This window comes from Rhododendron vialii, chromosome 13a (assembly GCF_030253575.1).
Source record: "Rhododendron vialii isolate Sample 1 chromosome 13a, ASM3025357v1".
NCBI lineage: Eukaryota > Viridiplantae > Streptophyta > Magnoliopsida > Ericales > Ericaceae > Rhododendron > Rhododendron vialii.
The window spans coordinates 26918393-26932511 of NC_080569.1; the positions used below are offsets into that span (position 1 = coordinate 26918393).

Here is a 14119-nt window from a genome sequence, read left to right on the forward strand (position 1 = left end):
ACGGCCATGATCTACCTACTCCATAATCAATGGCTTAATTTGTACAGTACGTACTAGTGCCTAATGGGACCCTAATATTTGGTCATTTACCGGGGGCGGATCATGTATATTCAACACAACCACTTTGGAAGTGTCCTAATCTAGGACCAATCAGAATTTAGTGACTTTTTTAACCCTTAAATTGTTGGAAAAACACCCCGTTAGCAATCACGCCAACTTAGAACCGGGACATTTGGCCCAACAGGTACGTAGTTCTATCTATTTAAAATACATGTGATTGTGGGTTCAAATCATACGAAAAGAAAATTAAGATTGTGTGGATGGGTTGGGTAGGAGTCCAGGCATTATGATTTCTTCTAATAATACTGAAAGAAAAACCCACCAATTTGATGTTTGTAAAGGAAAAAAGAAAATCATCATGGGAGATGCTGTCAAACATCTTTATGTAGAGCGGTGCAGAGGGGTTCATTTGGCCGCTTATCTCGGCAATCGACGGCTCGGATCTTAACCAATTAATAAACAGTTCAGATTTGTATGTGATTTATATGCGCTCAGATTCGATCTGAACCGTCAGTGCTGAAAAGAACAACCGAATGAGTCGCTCGGCAGAATTCCGGAACTTTCCTGGTGCTCAAGGTTGTCAACCTCAAGTAAATGCACAAGACACGTTATTAGCTTGCCCCCTAAGCATAAACGAAGTGAATACCAGCAATAATGACAGTGGAAATTTAGAATATTATATCCCAAACAAACAGTGAATCCCTTCTATTTATAATAAGCACCGGAAAATAAAAATAAAAGATTAGTCCCTTCTATCCGTTAACTGGGATTACAAGGGATCCTCCTAGTCTAGTCTGGTCGAGATAAAGTGATTATGGATAATCTATGATGATAAGCCACTTTAATAAACCCTTTTCTTTTCTTTTTTTTAATAAACCCTTTCTAAAGCCTATCAATTTGGTTTTATTTTTTGAAAAGAAGAAAATTTTCTATTATTAGTTTGTCCAAAGAAAATTGGATTCTCATGGTGAAATAAATTGTATGTCTCTATAAAGGTTTTATTTTAATGACTCGATACGTTTGTTTTTTCAAAAATCTTAGCAATTAGTCTGGTGACTATTACCACATATCTTATTACATTTGTTTAGAAAATAAGTTCTCTAATTTTATGATCGTATATATTTTTTTGGGTGAATAAGATATATTTTATGATTGTATATATCTTCTGTCTAACATACACGAAAGCCAAACATTTCAAATTTTGAAGTCAAAATTTAGAATTTGTCCGATTTTTAATTTCAGAACCTTAGAATTAGTCGAGATGCGTTCAAACTCTCATACATCCTATTATTAATCCTCTATATTCAAAGAAGGTTAGCATTTGCCTTCAATAATCTACCCAGGGAAGCCTACACAATGGAACTAAACCAGATCATCATTATGGCTTCTCAGGCCAATAAAGCACAAACCCAGCTCAAGAGATGGCAAAAAGATTAAAGAAGGGCAAGATAGGAATTTCATCTGCCTCATCAAGTCCCTGGGTCCCACCAGCCCACCTTTCACTTTGTCTGCTTCACAACAGAGCATCACAAGTGGCCAAAGGAAGCTCATTTTCTTCCAACTTCAACTTCTCCGCGCGCTCTCTCTCTCTCTACTCTCTCTCTCTCTCTCTCTCTCTCTCTCTGTTCTTGGCTATTTTCCTGAACTGTTAAAAACCCTTTAAAGTCTACTGTGTTTTTTCTGGGGGTAAATTTAGATTTTATTGACCAAGAAAAACAACCCTTCAAAGTCTTAGCAGCTCCTTTGTTGAGCTCTTGTTAATTCTCTCTCTCTTTGGATGGTCTTATGCAGGTAATATTCTTTCCTTAATTCTATATTATCTCCGCTTGAATATAATTTTTTTTCTCCTGATGGTGCTCTGGTGGATCATAGTTGTTCTACTTTGATGCTTTTAATTTTGGACCTTTTGGTGTATTAATTACTCAAGTTTGCAGTTTTATGATTCTTCAACTGACTTCTTTGCTCACAACAGTGGCATGCCTCTGAATTAGTAGGTGAATTTCTCTTCGGCTACCTTTTTTCATTATTTTAAATAATTATCAGGTCAACTTTAAATATTGTATATGATAGATGACTTTTGGTTAAATTTTGATTGACTGAATTCTCCATGTTTAGAAGCTTTTCGGGTGTCAATGGTGCTGGATGGTTATGAATTTGCAAGTAAGGGTAACGATCATGCTAATTCAGGCCCCGGAATTAGTCGGGGTGCGCTAGTGTTTACACCTTGTAAACAGCTAGCTGGCCCAGACATCCGGTTATTAAAAAAAAAAAAAAAATTATCATGCTGGTTATCATCTTCGGTTTAGTTAATTTCTCAGAATTTACCTTTTGTGTTCGGTTTCCTTTATAATTGGGTATACTGTTTTGGGGATATTATTGAAGTAAAGAGAGATCATTGGAAAGGCCTTTGGTATGCGTGGAAAAGCTTTTGAATTACAATGCTTAAATCCAATGTTGTCTGAGAAAGCCTTTCTCCTCATTTAAGAAAACTTTTGAGTAGAAGAAATGGATGTTGAAAAATCGGCCAAACCACTCACTTGAGATGCACAAAAACAATCAAGAAAAGAACAAAAACAAAAAGTGTACTGATTACATCGGCTGCATGTGGCATGTATTTTTATCCCAGGGTTTACATCACCCGTTACCCTAATGCCAGTCTCTAGGTCTCCGACATAGTTAGTGAAGTGACAGTCCAAAGCCGAATCAACAAACCCAAGAAGGGGCATATGGGAAATCCCTAGTACTTTCGTATATGTATTCTTTAGACCTCATAGTGTGGTCAGTAACCTTGGGAATAAGCTTATATGGGGTCTGAATAGATTATATAGGTGATATATAAGCTGGAAGCCTGAAAATTGCTGATGTCAACTCATCTCACCAAGCCTTTGTCCTTCAATTTTGGTTGGGTATCTGAATCCATTTTCTGACAACACCAACCATGTTTATGTTCTTATCAGAGACAAAAATAGCTAGCGAAGCGATAACTGATAGAATACCAATGGTGGATATACTAAGAATACCAATGGTTCATAGACAGATTCGTACCTCATCTGATATGGGTTGTTGCATTTCTCTCTGTTCATCATGTAATAGTAGAAGACAGCAGTGTGCATAGCTTAATCTAGAGGTAGACTAAGGACATTTTAGCCAGAGGTCAAGAGTTTAAGTTACCCTCCCTTTATCTTTTCTTCTCCCTCCAATTGCTGATGGATGGATTCTTCAGTTTAGGATGGCTGTACTGCAAAGGAGACACATTGCACTCCAAAACCAAGAAGATTTGCCATAAGTGAGAAGATTTTTGCTCTCATCATGAATCTTGATTCACCTGTTCCCATCAAAGATCCAAAGGAAAGGCAGAATCCTCTGTTTGAGGTAAATTCATGAATCCAATTGGATCCAAGTATTCACTTACGTGACACATCTTGTACTATTATCCAATCATCGAAGTACAATCATGACTGTTGAAGTTGTTGTACATTCAGGTGATTACCACAGAAAAGCAGTTATGGGCATTGGTCCACTCCAAAGGTCTATTGCCGACAGAAGTTCAAGATTTGTATCACAAGGCTCGTTTGGGTTATGAAAAAATCATATTGAATGATCAAGAAGAGGTGGAATATCAAGATGTTGAATATTCTTTGTGGAAGCTTCACTATAAGCACATTGATGAATTCCGTAAAAGAATTAGGCTAACTTCTGCAATTACTGACAGCTTGAAATCATCGACTCCACAAAATGCTGCTAATGTGCAGATCAGCATTGATTCGCATGCAGAACATTTCAAGTCCTTTCTGTCAGAAGCAACTGAATTTTACCAAAATCTGATCACCAAAATGAGAAGACAATGTGGGCTATGTGAAGATCCTTTGTTTTCTGATGATGGCGGTGCTTCGTGTATTGTTGACCCTACGAAATTGGATAAATGTCAATATTCATGCCACCGCTTTTTAGTTTGTCTTGGGGATCTAGCTAGATATAGGGAACTGTGTAAGAAGCTGGATTCTGAAAGACATGATTGGTCAGTTGCAGCAACTCACTACTTCAAAGCAACATTGTTTTGGCCAGATAGTGGTAACCCGCAAAATCAGGTATGTATTTCCATGTCATGCTACTCAGCTCCAAGGATCAACAGTTCGTTTGTAAAACTTTCGGAAAGTACTTTTCACAAGAATCACAAGATTCACAACACATAGGAAACGGAAAGAATATTATGGGAACACATGAAAATGGTTCGGATGTTTCAACGGGAAAATGTAACCAAAATTTATTCCTTTCCCAGCTCAGGATCTGATTGTTTTTATTAACACTACAATGATTTTGGGTTTATACGTGTAATATTCACTTTCTATGTGTAGTTGGCACTATTGGCAACATATATTGGAGATGATTTCATTGCCTTGTACCATTGTATAAGAAGTTTAGCCATTAAAGAACCTTTTCCTGACGCCTGGGATAACCTTAGTTTGCTCTTTGAAAAGGTAAAAATGATCTTCCACCCTTTTGTTTCTTCTGAATTTTCTTTTTTCGATGTTCTATGGTTTTGTATATCTTAGTATGTCTCTCTTTGTGAGTTTTCAGAACAGGTCATCTCATTTGGATTCACTGTCTAAGGCAGCCCACTTCGACTTTTTGAATCCCTCTGAAAGAAGTACCTCACTTACGGAACTACGATCTAGCAATGGTTCCGCGAATGATGATATGCCGCTAGCCACTGAACACATTTCCTCCACGAAATGTGATCTCTGGCCTCTTTTTGTGAGAATGACAAGTTTCTTTTTCATTGAATCCAGGTACTACTTGCAATATTGGGTACTGTCTAGTATATCCACATGCCACTTTGTTTCTGACATGGGTTATACATGTAGAATTTTGCAATATAAACCTTTCTCCCTTCTGTGGACTGTGGTTACACTGCTTCATGTCTGCGGCTTTAACAACGTATTAGCACTTACTCGTCTTTTGGTTCCACAACCCCCTTTCCTATTCTTCTTTAGAGATTCAGTTAGGTTGCAGTATTTTCTTCCAGGCCCTGTGCACTACTCTAATTACCTAGTCCTGATTATATTCATGCATTCTCCTACTCCAACTCACTTGTTGACGGAATGTTCAACTGATCTGTGGGAATTTATATTAGCTGAAAAAGTAAAATAAATCTCCTAGAGTTCCTTCCTACTGTTTTGTGGGGTTCCTGTGCTATAGTTTGTGTCTTTAAGATGTGACAGATCAATTAATCACATTGAACTTGTGATTTTCCTTCTACTGCATAGTTTTTAATGGATGACAAAATAAGGGCCTTATTTAATTCTTTGGGGCCTTTATGGGTGTTATCTGTAGGGGTTCTTATTTGCTCATTATTTTTGCTCATAGTTTACTCACAGATTATGCATGTAAATAGGCATTTTGGAGGACATTACAAGAGTCAGTAGTGGCATGCTCTTCCCTTTCACTAAATCGCTGTGTTGTAAATTGGCTGTGCTAATCAAGACAACTGAAACAGTGAGCGTAAATAAAATAGTGTTGCCAAACTTTGGGGGATGTTGGAGGCACTTATCCATGGTTACAACTAGGAGGCTCATGCCTGGGTGATCATATTAAGGGCACCTGAACATCTGCAATAGTTTTAGGACTCAGGAAGATCCTTGTAAGAAAAATATTGTCAAAATGCTATCACTTGATACATTCGTGTTACAAAGCAAATATTTCATACCGTGTTTCTATCTGAGAAATGATGTAGGCTAACTAGTGTGATATATTGCAGCTTTGAGGAATTTCCTTGCACTTTTGCATCCACCATGAGAGAGTTGGACTCTCTGTTGGCACTAGACGACACCAAACTAAAAGCTTCATTGGAGTCCTACCAAAATATGGATTCATCCAGAACTGGTCCTTATCGAGCTCTTCAAATGGTCTCTGTACTGATATTCATCATTGATAACCTGACTCAAACCTCAGACCACAAGGAGTCAATGGAGAAAAACAACGTCCAGCAGCAACTTATCTCGATAGAATCATCGTTGACTGCTACATTCATTTGCCTTGGTCGCCTTACTGGGAAATGTCAGAAGGGTAACAGTGATTCGGTGGAACATAGTCCCCTTATGCCAGCTGTGCTTGTGTTTGTAGAGTGGTTGGTTGGAATGCTCGATAAACTAGAAATATATGGTGGTCACGAAAAAGTTGGAAGGGCTATATCTTACTTCTTTGATGCTTTTGTTGGCCTTCTGAACCGACTTGATAAGAGTGTCAATGAATTCAATTGTCAAGAAAAAACTGCTGCTCTTTGGGAAGATTATGAATTGAGGGGGTTCACACCACTATCTAATGCACGTGCGTCATTATACTTTATGACTGATCAGAAAGTTTTTGGGCATCACGATGGTAGAGATGGATGTTGTGGTGGTCGGTTATTTCATGCTGCCATGAGAATTGTGGACAGTTCAAAGTTAATTTTCTACGATCATTTGGGTAGAAAATTCTTCGCAACAGAATCAGAAAAGTTGGCAGACCAGAGAGAAGCAAAAGTACTTCAGTCTAACTCAGGTCTTGGAATTATAATGTCCGGGAAGCAAAACTGTGAAGCTGCCGAAGAAGATGGCAAAGCCACGATTAGATTAAACGAAACTCGGCTGTGCAAAAATGGAAAAGCTGGTGCTGTAGATGAGGAAGAAGTCATAATCTTTAAGCCTATTACAAGATATAACTCAGCACCACTCTGTCCTTCTACTACAGAAGATGAAATGTCAAAGGAGTGTAAAATGAAGGACCAACCAGCACCCTCTGATGAATGCTTGCGCCGTGCCACATCACTGGTTGTTGCACAAGACCAGACCCAGAACGATCATTTTAGTTTCCATTTGGACGATACTAATTTCAGATTCAAGCAGCCATTAAAGCAGCAGGAGCCGCTATTGAAGGACTCACCTGCATACCCTTCTGGGCCACCCTCCCTCAGTTCTTGGGTCTTCAACAGAGAAACTTCAAACACAGAAAAGGAGAAAGGTAGAAATGACACCTATAAACCGGGCTTAACCCCCATTGCAGAAATACCTTCTGATTCTTTAACCGGTCTCTCTATTGGTGAAACTGAGGATTCTCTTATCGATTCCATGTATGTTTCTCCTCCTTGTTATGCAACTCCAATGCCTTCTGCTCCATTACTTCCGGATGATGCTATTTGGTTCACTGGAAATCCCTCTAGTTTTTCCGAAGTCAAGAGCAATGGGAATTTCCTGAAAGAGGGAAATGGAATTCTTGGTGCACCACCTCTAAGCAGTTACTCAAATTTCTCTGCTACTCACGGGCCATTGGGTGTTGCATACCAAGCGGTGGGTGGAATGAGCTCTTCTGAGTGGCTTTATCAGTACTCGAACCAAAATCTCGGGAGCTTCTATGGCTATGATGGGTCCCGGTTTGATCTTTGCGACAGGTGGGGGAATCCGGTGTGTCCTAACCGTATGGTGTATTTGGAGAGCCCGCGTCTGTATCCAGGGTCTCCTTTAATTTACAGCGGAGATAAAGAAAGAAGGGAGATGGTTTTTCGTAATTTCCAAAGACCAAGCCCTCACGGGTGTGCTGGCGGGACAGAGCCTGGAGCTGAGCAACCACCACATCTTCACTACCTGAAAGAGAGAGAATGGCAGTTGCAGCAGCAACAGCAAGTGAGAGGCCCTGCATACATGGGGAACTAAGCTCATCACAAGAATACAACACGCACTTTGCGGAACTGAATGCATTTCCCAAAAAAAAAGTGCAGGAAAATGGGCATAGAGAATCAATGTGCAGTTCAGATTCATGTCAGGTATCGGTCAGATTCAAATTTGTGTTTCTGTGTTCTCAATATCTGGACGGAATGAATCTGAGCAGCGTATTGGTTTTTGTATGCTCTTTTTTTTTGTGTGTTCATTTTTTGGGGTCAAAGATTCATGTTTTTGTTTTTTTTTTTGTTTTGTGGGGAGGGGGCGGTGGTGGGGGTGTGTTGTTTATATGATGTAGAGTATCCGAGATGGTGTACATGTCAAAACTAGTAGTATAGATTGCACAGTACGCCCTCCAAAAGAGCGGCCTATGGAGAGTAGTGGCGGATGCAGAATTTGTACTTAATAGGGGCCCGAGCAACGTGTATGTAAGAAAAAAATTTAAGTTTACCAGAATGCACCCTTAAATAGCTTATCTTGTACGTTTTCCTGTCATATTGTGCATCAAACAAGGTTGTAGACAGTGAGCTTACGTGAAAAATTTGGAAGAAAGCAAATTTGTTTGTCCGCGTGCATTGCTATCGAACCCAAAAAAGTGATTTGATCCATTTATTTTATTTATTGAATTGTCGAGCTTTTTGAGTTTGCAAGAAATATGCTAATGCTAATTGAACACAATGGTACAAACCCTTTGGTAAAATTCACCCTTGAAAATCGGCTTACAAGGGGAGGGTGTCCAAGAGCTTATATGCACAAGGCTAATTTCATACTTAGCCGATGTGGGACATTAGGATCGTAACACGAAACATAGTTGTATTAAAACTATTTACGAGCTAAAATGAATTTGGGACAGAATTTCGAGACGAACGTGTTTGATCAAACTCTTGATCATATCGCCACCGATGTCCAACTCGAGGAATCAAACAATATGAACGGTACAAATAAATTTTTTTACTTGCGAAATAGACTCCATATTAGGTCACAGTAGGGTTTGTTGCACCCGACTCAAAGTAGGCCCAAGAAACAATAGAATGGATCCATGTAAGGGGGCCTATCAGTGAGTCACATTATTCAGTGTTCTTAAGACACTGTCACTAGTAACGTATGGTGGAGAAAGCCTTCAAAATATTACGTGGCCCTATTCTAAGAACAAGTAATAAATTTTCCCAATCATCTTGTTTGAAAATATATATGATAGAAAGGTTGATTAGTGAAGCCTACTTACGCAGTTGCAACTAAATATTTGATCAGTGTAAATTTATACCGTATTAATCTTGCAGCTGGTTGAATTTTTGCAAGCAATTTTAGATCAAGCAATGCTACGGACATTAACAGAAGTACGTGCACGAATCCGAACACAGATGTGTCTAAATCGTCTGACTTGTGCAGAACCGTGTGGAACCACCGTACATCTATGTGTTTAAGATACATCTATATTCGAATCTGTACATTTTTATCTTTCTTTCTTTTCTTTTTTCTTTTTTCATGTTCTATCATTAAATCTCAAGGGGTTTGGCCAAGTGTACATAAGTAAATAAATATGTGTTTGTCATCCATGAGGTTGCATGTTCAAATCTCACGGAGGCAAACATTTCAAACCTTGGGGTCACTATAGGGTTTGTCCGGTCATTAATTTCAAGACCCCGGAATTAGTGGCGGTGTACAAGCTAACTTGGAATATAGGTAAGAAATGAAATATTCTCTTTATAAATATTGAGATTATTTCGATGATAAGTTAATTTATGTAGGAATATTTTATTTTATTTTATTGGATTTCTTTCGAAAAATGGTGGAGGTCCACATTATGCATGTGTGGCACTTTGGGTCCACATATTACCCACAGAATACAATATAGTTGGTCCCATCAATAAATCTTCATTAGTTCCATAAATTGGAATTTAATGCACATACTTCAACCATTTTCATTTGATTACGATGACCTTTAAGCTCCAAAACAATTCATAAAAAATATTCCATATAGGGAAAGAACAGAGATTAGTCATTAAATAGATGCTTTAGAGTAATGGCATTCAAGACTTTGGTTCAAAGCTGAGGTTTAATGAATCAAGATTTCATGCTAATCTATGAGTGTGCTATAGATTGTAACATTATTGAACTTAAAAGGATGGTGTCTCTCTTTTAAGTTACTACTAAAGGATGCATGTGCAAACGAGTTGAGTTTTTTAGTGTTCAAGCTCGATTCAACGAGTTTGAAATTGTTCACAAACGAGTGGAGCCCTTAACGAGCTGAGTCCAATTCATTTGCTAAACGAGCCAAAGTATAAGGACAGAATCAGAATTTCATATGCCAAGGGGCCACAATATGAACAACTCTTTTATTAAGTCATAAATTGTATACAAATCAGTAGGGAGCCAACATGTGTAAAGGTTTAAAAGTATGAGAAAATTATGGGGTTTCCCAAATAGGGGGGGTGGCCCTAGCCCCAATAACCCAACCCCTAGCTAGTTCCATCTTTGAGCTTTCTCTATAAACGAGCTGAGCCTATACAATCAAGCTGAGTTTTTTCGAGTCAAATCGAGTTTTAGAGTGTTGAACTCAATTTGTTTACCAAACAAGCATGAAACTCAAACTCGAGCTAGGCTCGATCACTAAACGAGTCGAGTTGAGCCTAGCTCAAACGGCTTGCAAATAGCTCGGTTCATTTACAACCCTGCAAGTGGGTCTTGTTTGGGCCATGGGACTTATTACGAGTTGCATTTTGATAATTCGAACTGTTAATATTTTTAGATTGCAACTGTTGGATGCAACAATTAATTGTAGCCAAATGGTTTTGAAACTTTTTTCGAAAAAATAATGAATGACCAATTTTCAAAACTATATTTATCCCATATTTTTATGCTCCATTTGGAAAAATATAGGAGGAAATCCTAAGGCTAGTTATCTTTCTGATCTCAAGTAGGAGTAAGCATTTGACGAATTTCCAGCAATGCCCTTGGCATGCCAATTAAGGATGCTGAACTTAGGTGATCTCATTTACGAACACATAATCTGACTTCAGTTATGTCAATTGCAAGTAGATTATGGGAATACATTTGCACTCCACAAGTAATTTATAGTGAATGAGATTTTCATAATATGGACGAATGGGATTACACTCTTTTGGATTTCGTTCATACACAAGTCATTTAAGATTTCGTTAGTTGGAGATTCATTCACACTAATGAGTCCAACGCACAACTAGTTCATGCAACTTTTATGGTCCCATAAAAGTTGATTACACCGAAGACGTTTCGAACTTGAAATTTAAGAAGGAATAAACCCGGCCTTAAGCCTCGTACTTTAACCAGCCAACCATTCATGAGTTGCATGGCTCTCTCTCTCTCTCTCTCTCTCTCTCTCTCTCTCTCTCTCTCTCTCTCTCTCTCTCTCTCTATATATATATATATATATATATATATATCTATATATATATATATATATATATATATATATAGTCCTACAAATGCTCTGCTCTGCTCTTGCCATATCGATCCCAAGCTGATTAAAATTTCATCTGGGTTCAATTTGTGTAGGTGACATTGACAAGAGTACTCTTCACTGTCAAAACATAAAACCCTCTGTACATACATACACTGCACATGCATACATATGCTCAATGTTCGTGCTATATCCCAATTTGGCCACTTTGGGTTTAAATTTTGATTACTTCCAGCTGATTGACTTTCCATCTATCTGTTTTCTAGGTCAAGGAAAAGTATACTAGAGGTCGCGACGATATATATATGGCACCAGGTGGGGACTGGGATGCTCAGAAAATGTGAGTTAAGATGTATATGCTTTCACTCAGTGGCGGATGGGACCGGAGCCTCCGGACTTCGGTCTCATCTCCTTTTTTCTAATTAAGTTGTGTTTAAGTTGAACATTTGTCTTACAGATGCTTAACTGAGTTAATCATTTCGAAATGAAGTAAAAATTTGACGTAACAATGATACCACATAATCATTGACGACGAGAGATAACGCCAATCATTCAGTGTTCATTCTCTAATTATTGGAAAACGTGCCTCAAGATCTCGAAGAAAATAAACCATCTTTTAAAATCCATTCAACAAAAATATTTTCTCGTTATGTGGTCGTCCTCCTTCAATTCAAATTATGGTTCCGCCGTTGCTTTCAATGTCGTTTATGTTCTTGGATTCTTGATTTTTCTGTCTTCTAATTTTATAACCTTGTATTTATGCGCACTGGGGGATTCAAAGGCTTAACCTATACATACATGACTACATGCTAAGAAAGAAGTTCGTTACGGCCGCTGAGATCTTCGCAGAAGAAGCCAATGTTGCTGCCGGACCCATTGGTATGTTATGGTGCATCCACTTAATTTCTTTCTTATTTGTTTAATTTAAATATGATGCTAATTTTTTATTTTAAAGGTGTGTTCCACTAACTAAAATAAATACTTAATATTTTTTTAAATTAAAGGTGATGTATTGTGAGAGAATAACTTGTCTCGTAAGGCAAAAAATAAGTACTTCAGAAATAAGAATCTTAACGGAACGGAGCGTAAGTATACAAGACTCTGATATGCATGGCTTGCATTATTAGTTTGCTTTAATCTTTCTTCTTTGTTAGTAATTAATTTGGTGGTGGTGATGGTGGTGGAAAAGAGGATTGTAAATTGTAGGACCCAATTCTTTGAGATGCAACCTATTTGAGTCACTAAAAAACACACATTTTTTAGATTTTTATTTGTCTTTTTAAATTGACTCATTACATCACGTGTTTGAACATAAAATTGCTAATTTGGGATTTTTGTGAAACACGCATAAAAATAATAGGGGGTTCATTGTCATTTCTTAGTAAGTGAAGGGCTATCCGATAATAGAGAACACCTAAGGGGGTGTCAATGAAATTTGCCATTAAAATTTGGGGGTAACTATTCACAGTCTCGTATTTTCTCCCTTAGCCCACTACATTTCGGTAAACAGTTGCTGAAAATCATACATTACATTTCGGTAAATAGCTGTTGAAAACAAGATTATATTTTGGTAACTACATATCGAAAATATGTTCAACTTTCGGTAAACAATTGCCGAACATATATTTTCGGTAAATAGCTGTTGAAAAAAATATTATATTTTGATAATTGTATGCTGAAAATGTATATCAATTTCGGTAACTAACTGTTGAGTATAATTGAAAATTTTTAACAGGCTTAGGGAGAAAAAACGGGACTGCGAATAATCGCGTTCTAAAATTTGACGAAAACATCAAGGCTTAAATATCACTGACACCCCCGAGGTTTCTATTGAGAACATTTGCTTCCTACATGTTTGGAAAATGATTTTCTCAATCAACTTGTTCAATGTGATCAGCATACGCGAACATCGATTATTGTTCGTGTGACCAATCCACAGTCCACTATCAGGGACCATTTAAGGTCGGGATAAAGTTCCGTATGACTGACGCATATGAGTTGATAGCACCAAAAAAATAAACTAAAAATTTCAAATCTAAGGACTTACCCCTGCTAGAGAAGAAACTCCTAAATCCAAACCTTTGATCACCAAGCCAATCCCTTAGAGCATCTCCACTCCTTACTCAAATTTTCACTCAAATTTGAGAGTAAAAATATGAGTAAAAGCTTCTTTTGGTATTGAGTGTTTCAATGAGTAAACTCAAACCTAAGCACAAATATGCACAAATTCGAGTAAAAGTTTCATTAATGGCAAAGTGTAAATTTAAAGGTGTGAAATTTGACTTTAAAAATTTGATTAAGGGTTTGAGTCTAATCAAATTTGAGTAAAACCCAAATTTGATATAGGTTTGGGTAAGGAGTGGATGAGGGTTTTGAGTGATTTTTACTCAAATTTGAGTTTGAGTCAAGATTTGAGTAAGAAATAGAGATGCTCTTAAGTGTCACTATTACGGTTAATTAGCATGTTGATTGACAACTATTCACTAGTGGTTAGATTAGCACCTTCATATCCATCTGTCAAAGTAGCATATGCTATTCACACGTGGCTACATACATGCGTTCTTGTAAATTTACAAGTCTGAAACTTATTGCGGTATTTTTTTATTTTTCATAACTTTTTGGACAAATAAGACAGCTGTTTGATACTTTTTTTGTCTTTATTAAATTTTTTTTTTGCTTTTGGTCATAATTTTCTACTTTTTAGACTCCTCTCGTCGAAACGAGTGATTAATCCAAAAAAAAAAATCACCAAATCTAAAAAAAAAATTATAAAAGGTAAATAAAACACACAAAACGAAGAAGAAAAATAAGTTTAGAAGAAATGATTAATTCTATGACATAAGATGAATATTACTATCACATGCTATCTTGTTAAATCTATATTTTGTACCGTTTGAACGACTTGTCTGACCTTAATTGGGAATCT

The 14119-nt window shown here is 37.4% G+C and overlaps 1 protein-coding gene across 6 annotated transcripts; it reads left to right on the plus strand.

Annotated features, from left to right (window-relative positions):
• The first annotated feature begins 1606 nt into the window (after positions 1 to 1606).
• LOC131313095 (nonsense-mediated mRNA decay factor SMG7-like) lies at positions 1607 to 8221 on the plus strand. Of its 6 annotated transcripts, none has more exons than XM_058341197.1 (7): positions 1625 to 1851; positions 1995 to 2054; positions 3284 to 3432; positions 3543 to 4148; positions 4416 to 4538; positions 4639 to 4850; positions 5819 to 8221. In XM_058341197.1, the coding sequence occupies exons 3-7, from the start codon at positions 3370 to 3372 to the stop codon at positions 7746 to 7748; spliced, it is 2934 nt and encodes a 977-aa protein (XP_058197180.1). In that variant the 5' UTR covers positions 1625 to 1851; positions 1995 to 2054; positions 3284 to 3369; the 3' UTR covers positions 7749 to 8221. The 6 variants fall into 6 exon arrangements, with proteins under 6 accessions (XP_058197181.1, XP_058197180.1, XP_058197184.1 ...); XM_058341201.1 differs by having other exon boundaries at positions 1995 to 2050; XM_058341200.1 differs by having other exon boundaries at positions 1662 to 1851; positions 1988 to 2054.
• Positions 8222 to 14119: the final 5898 nt, after the last annotated feature.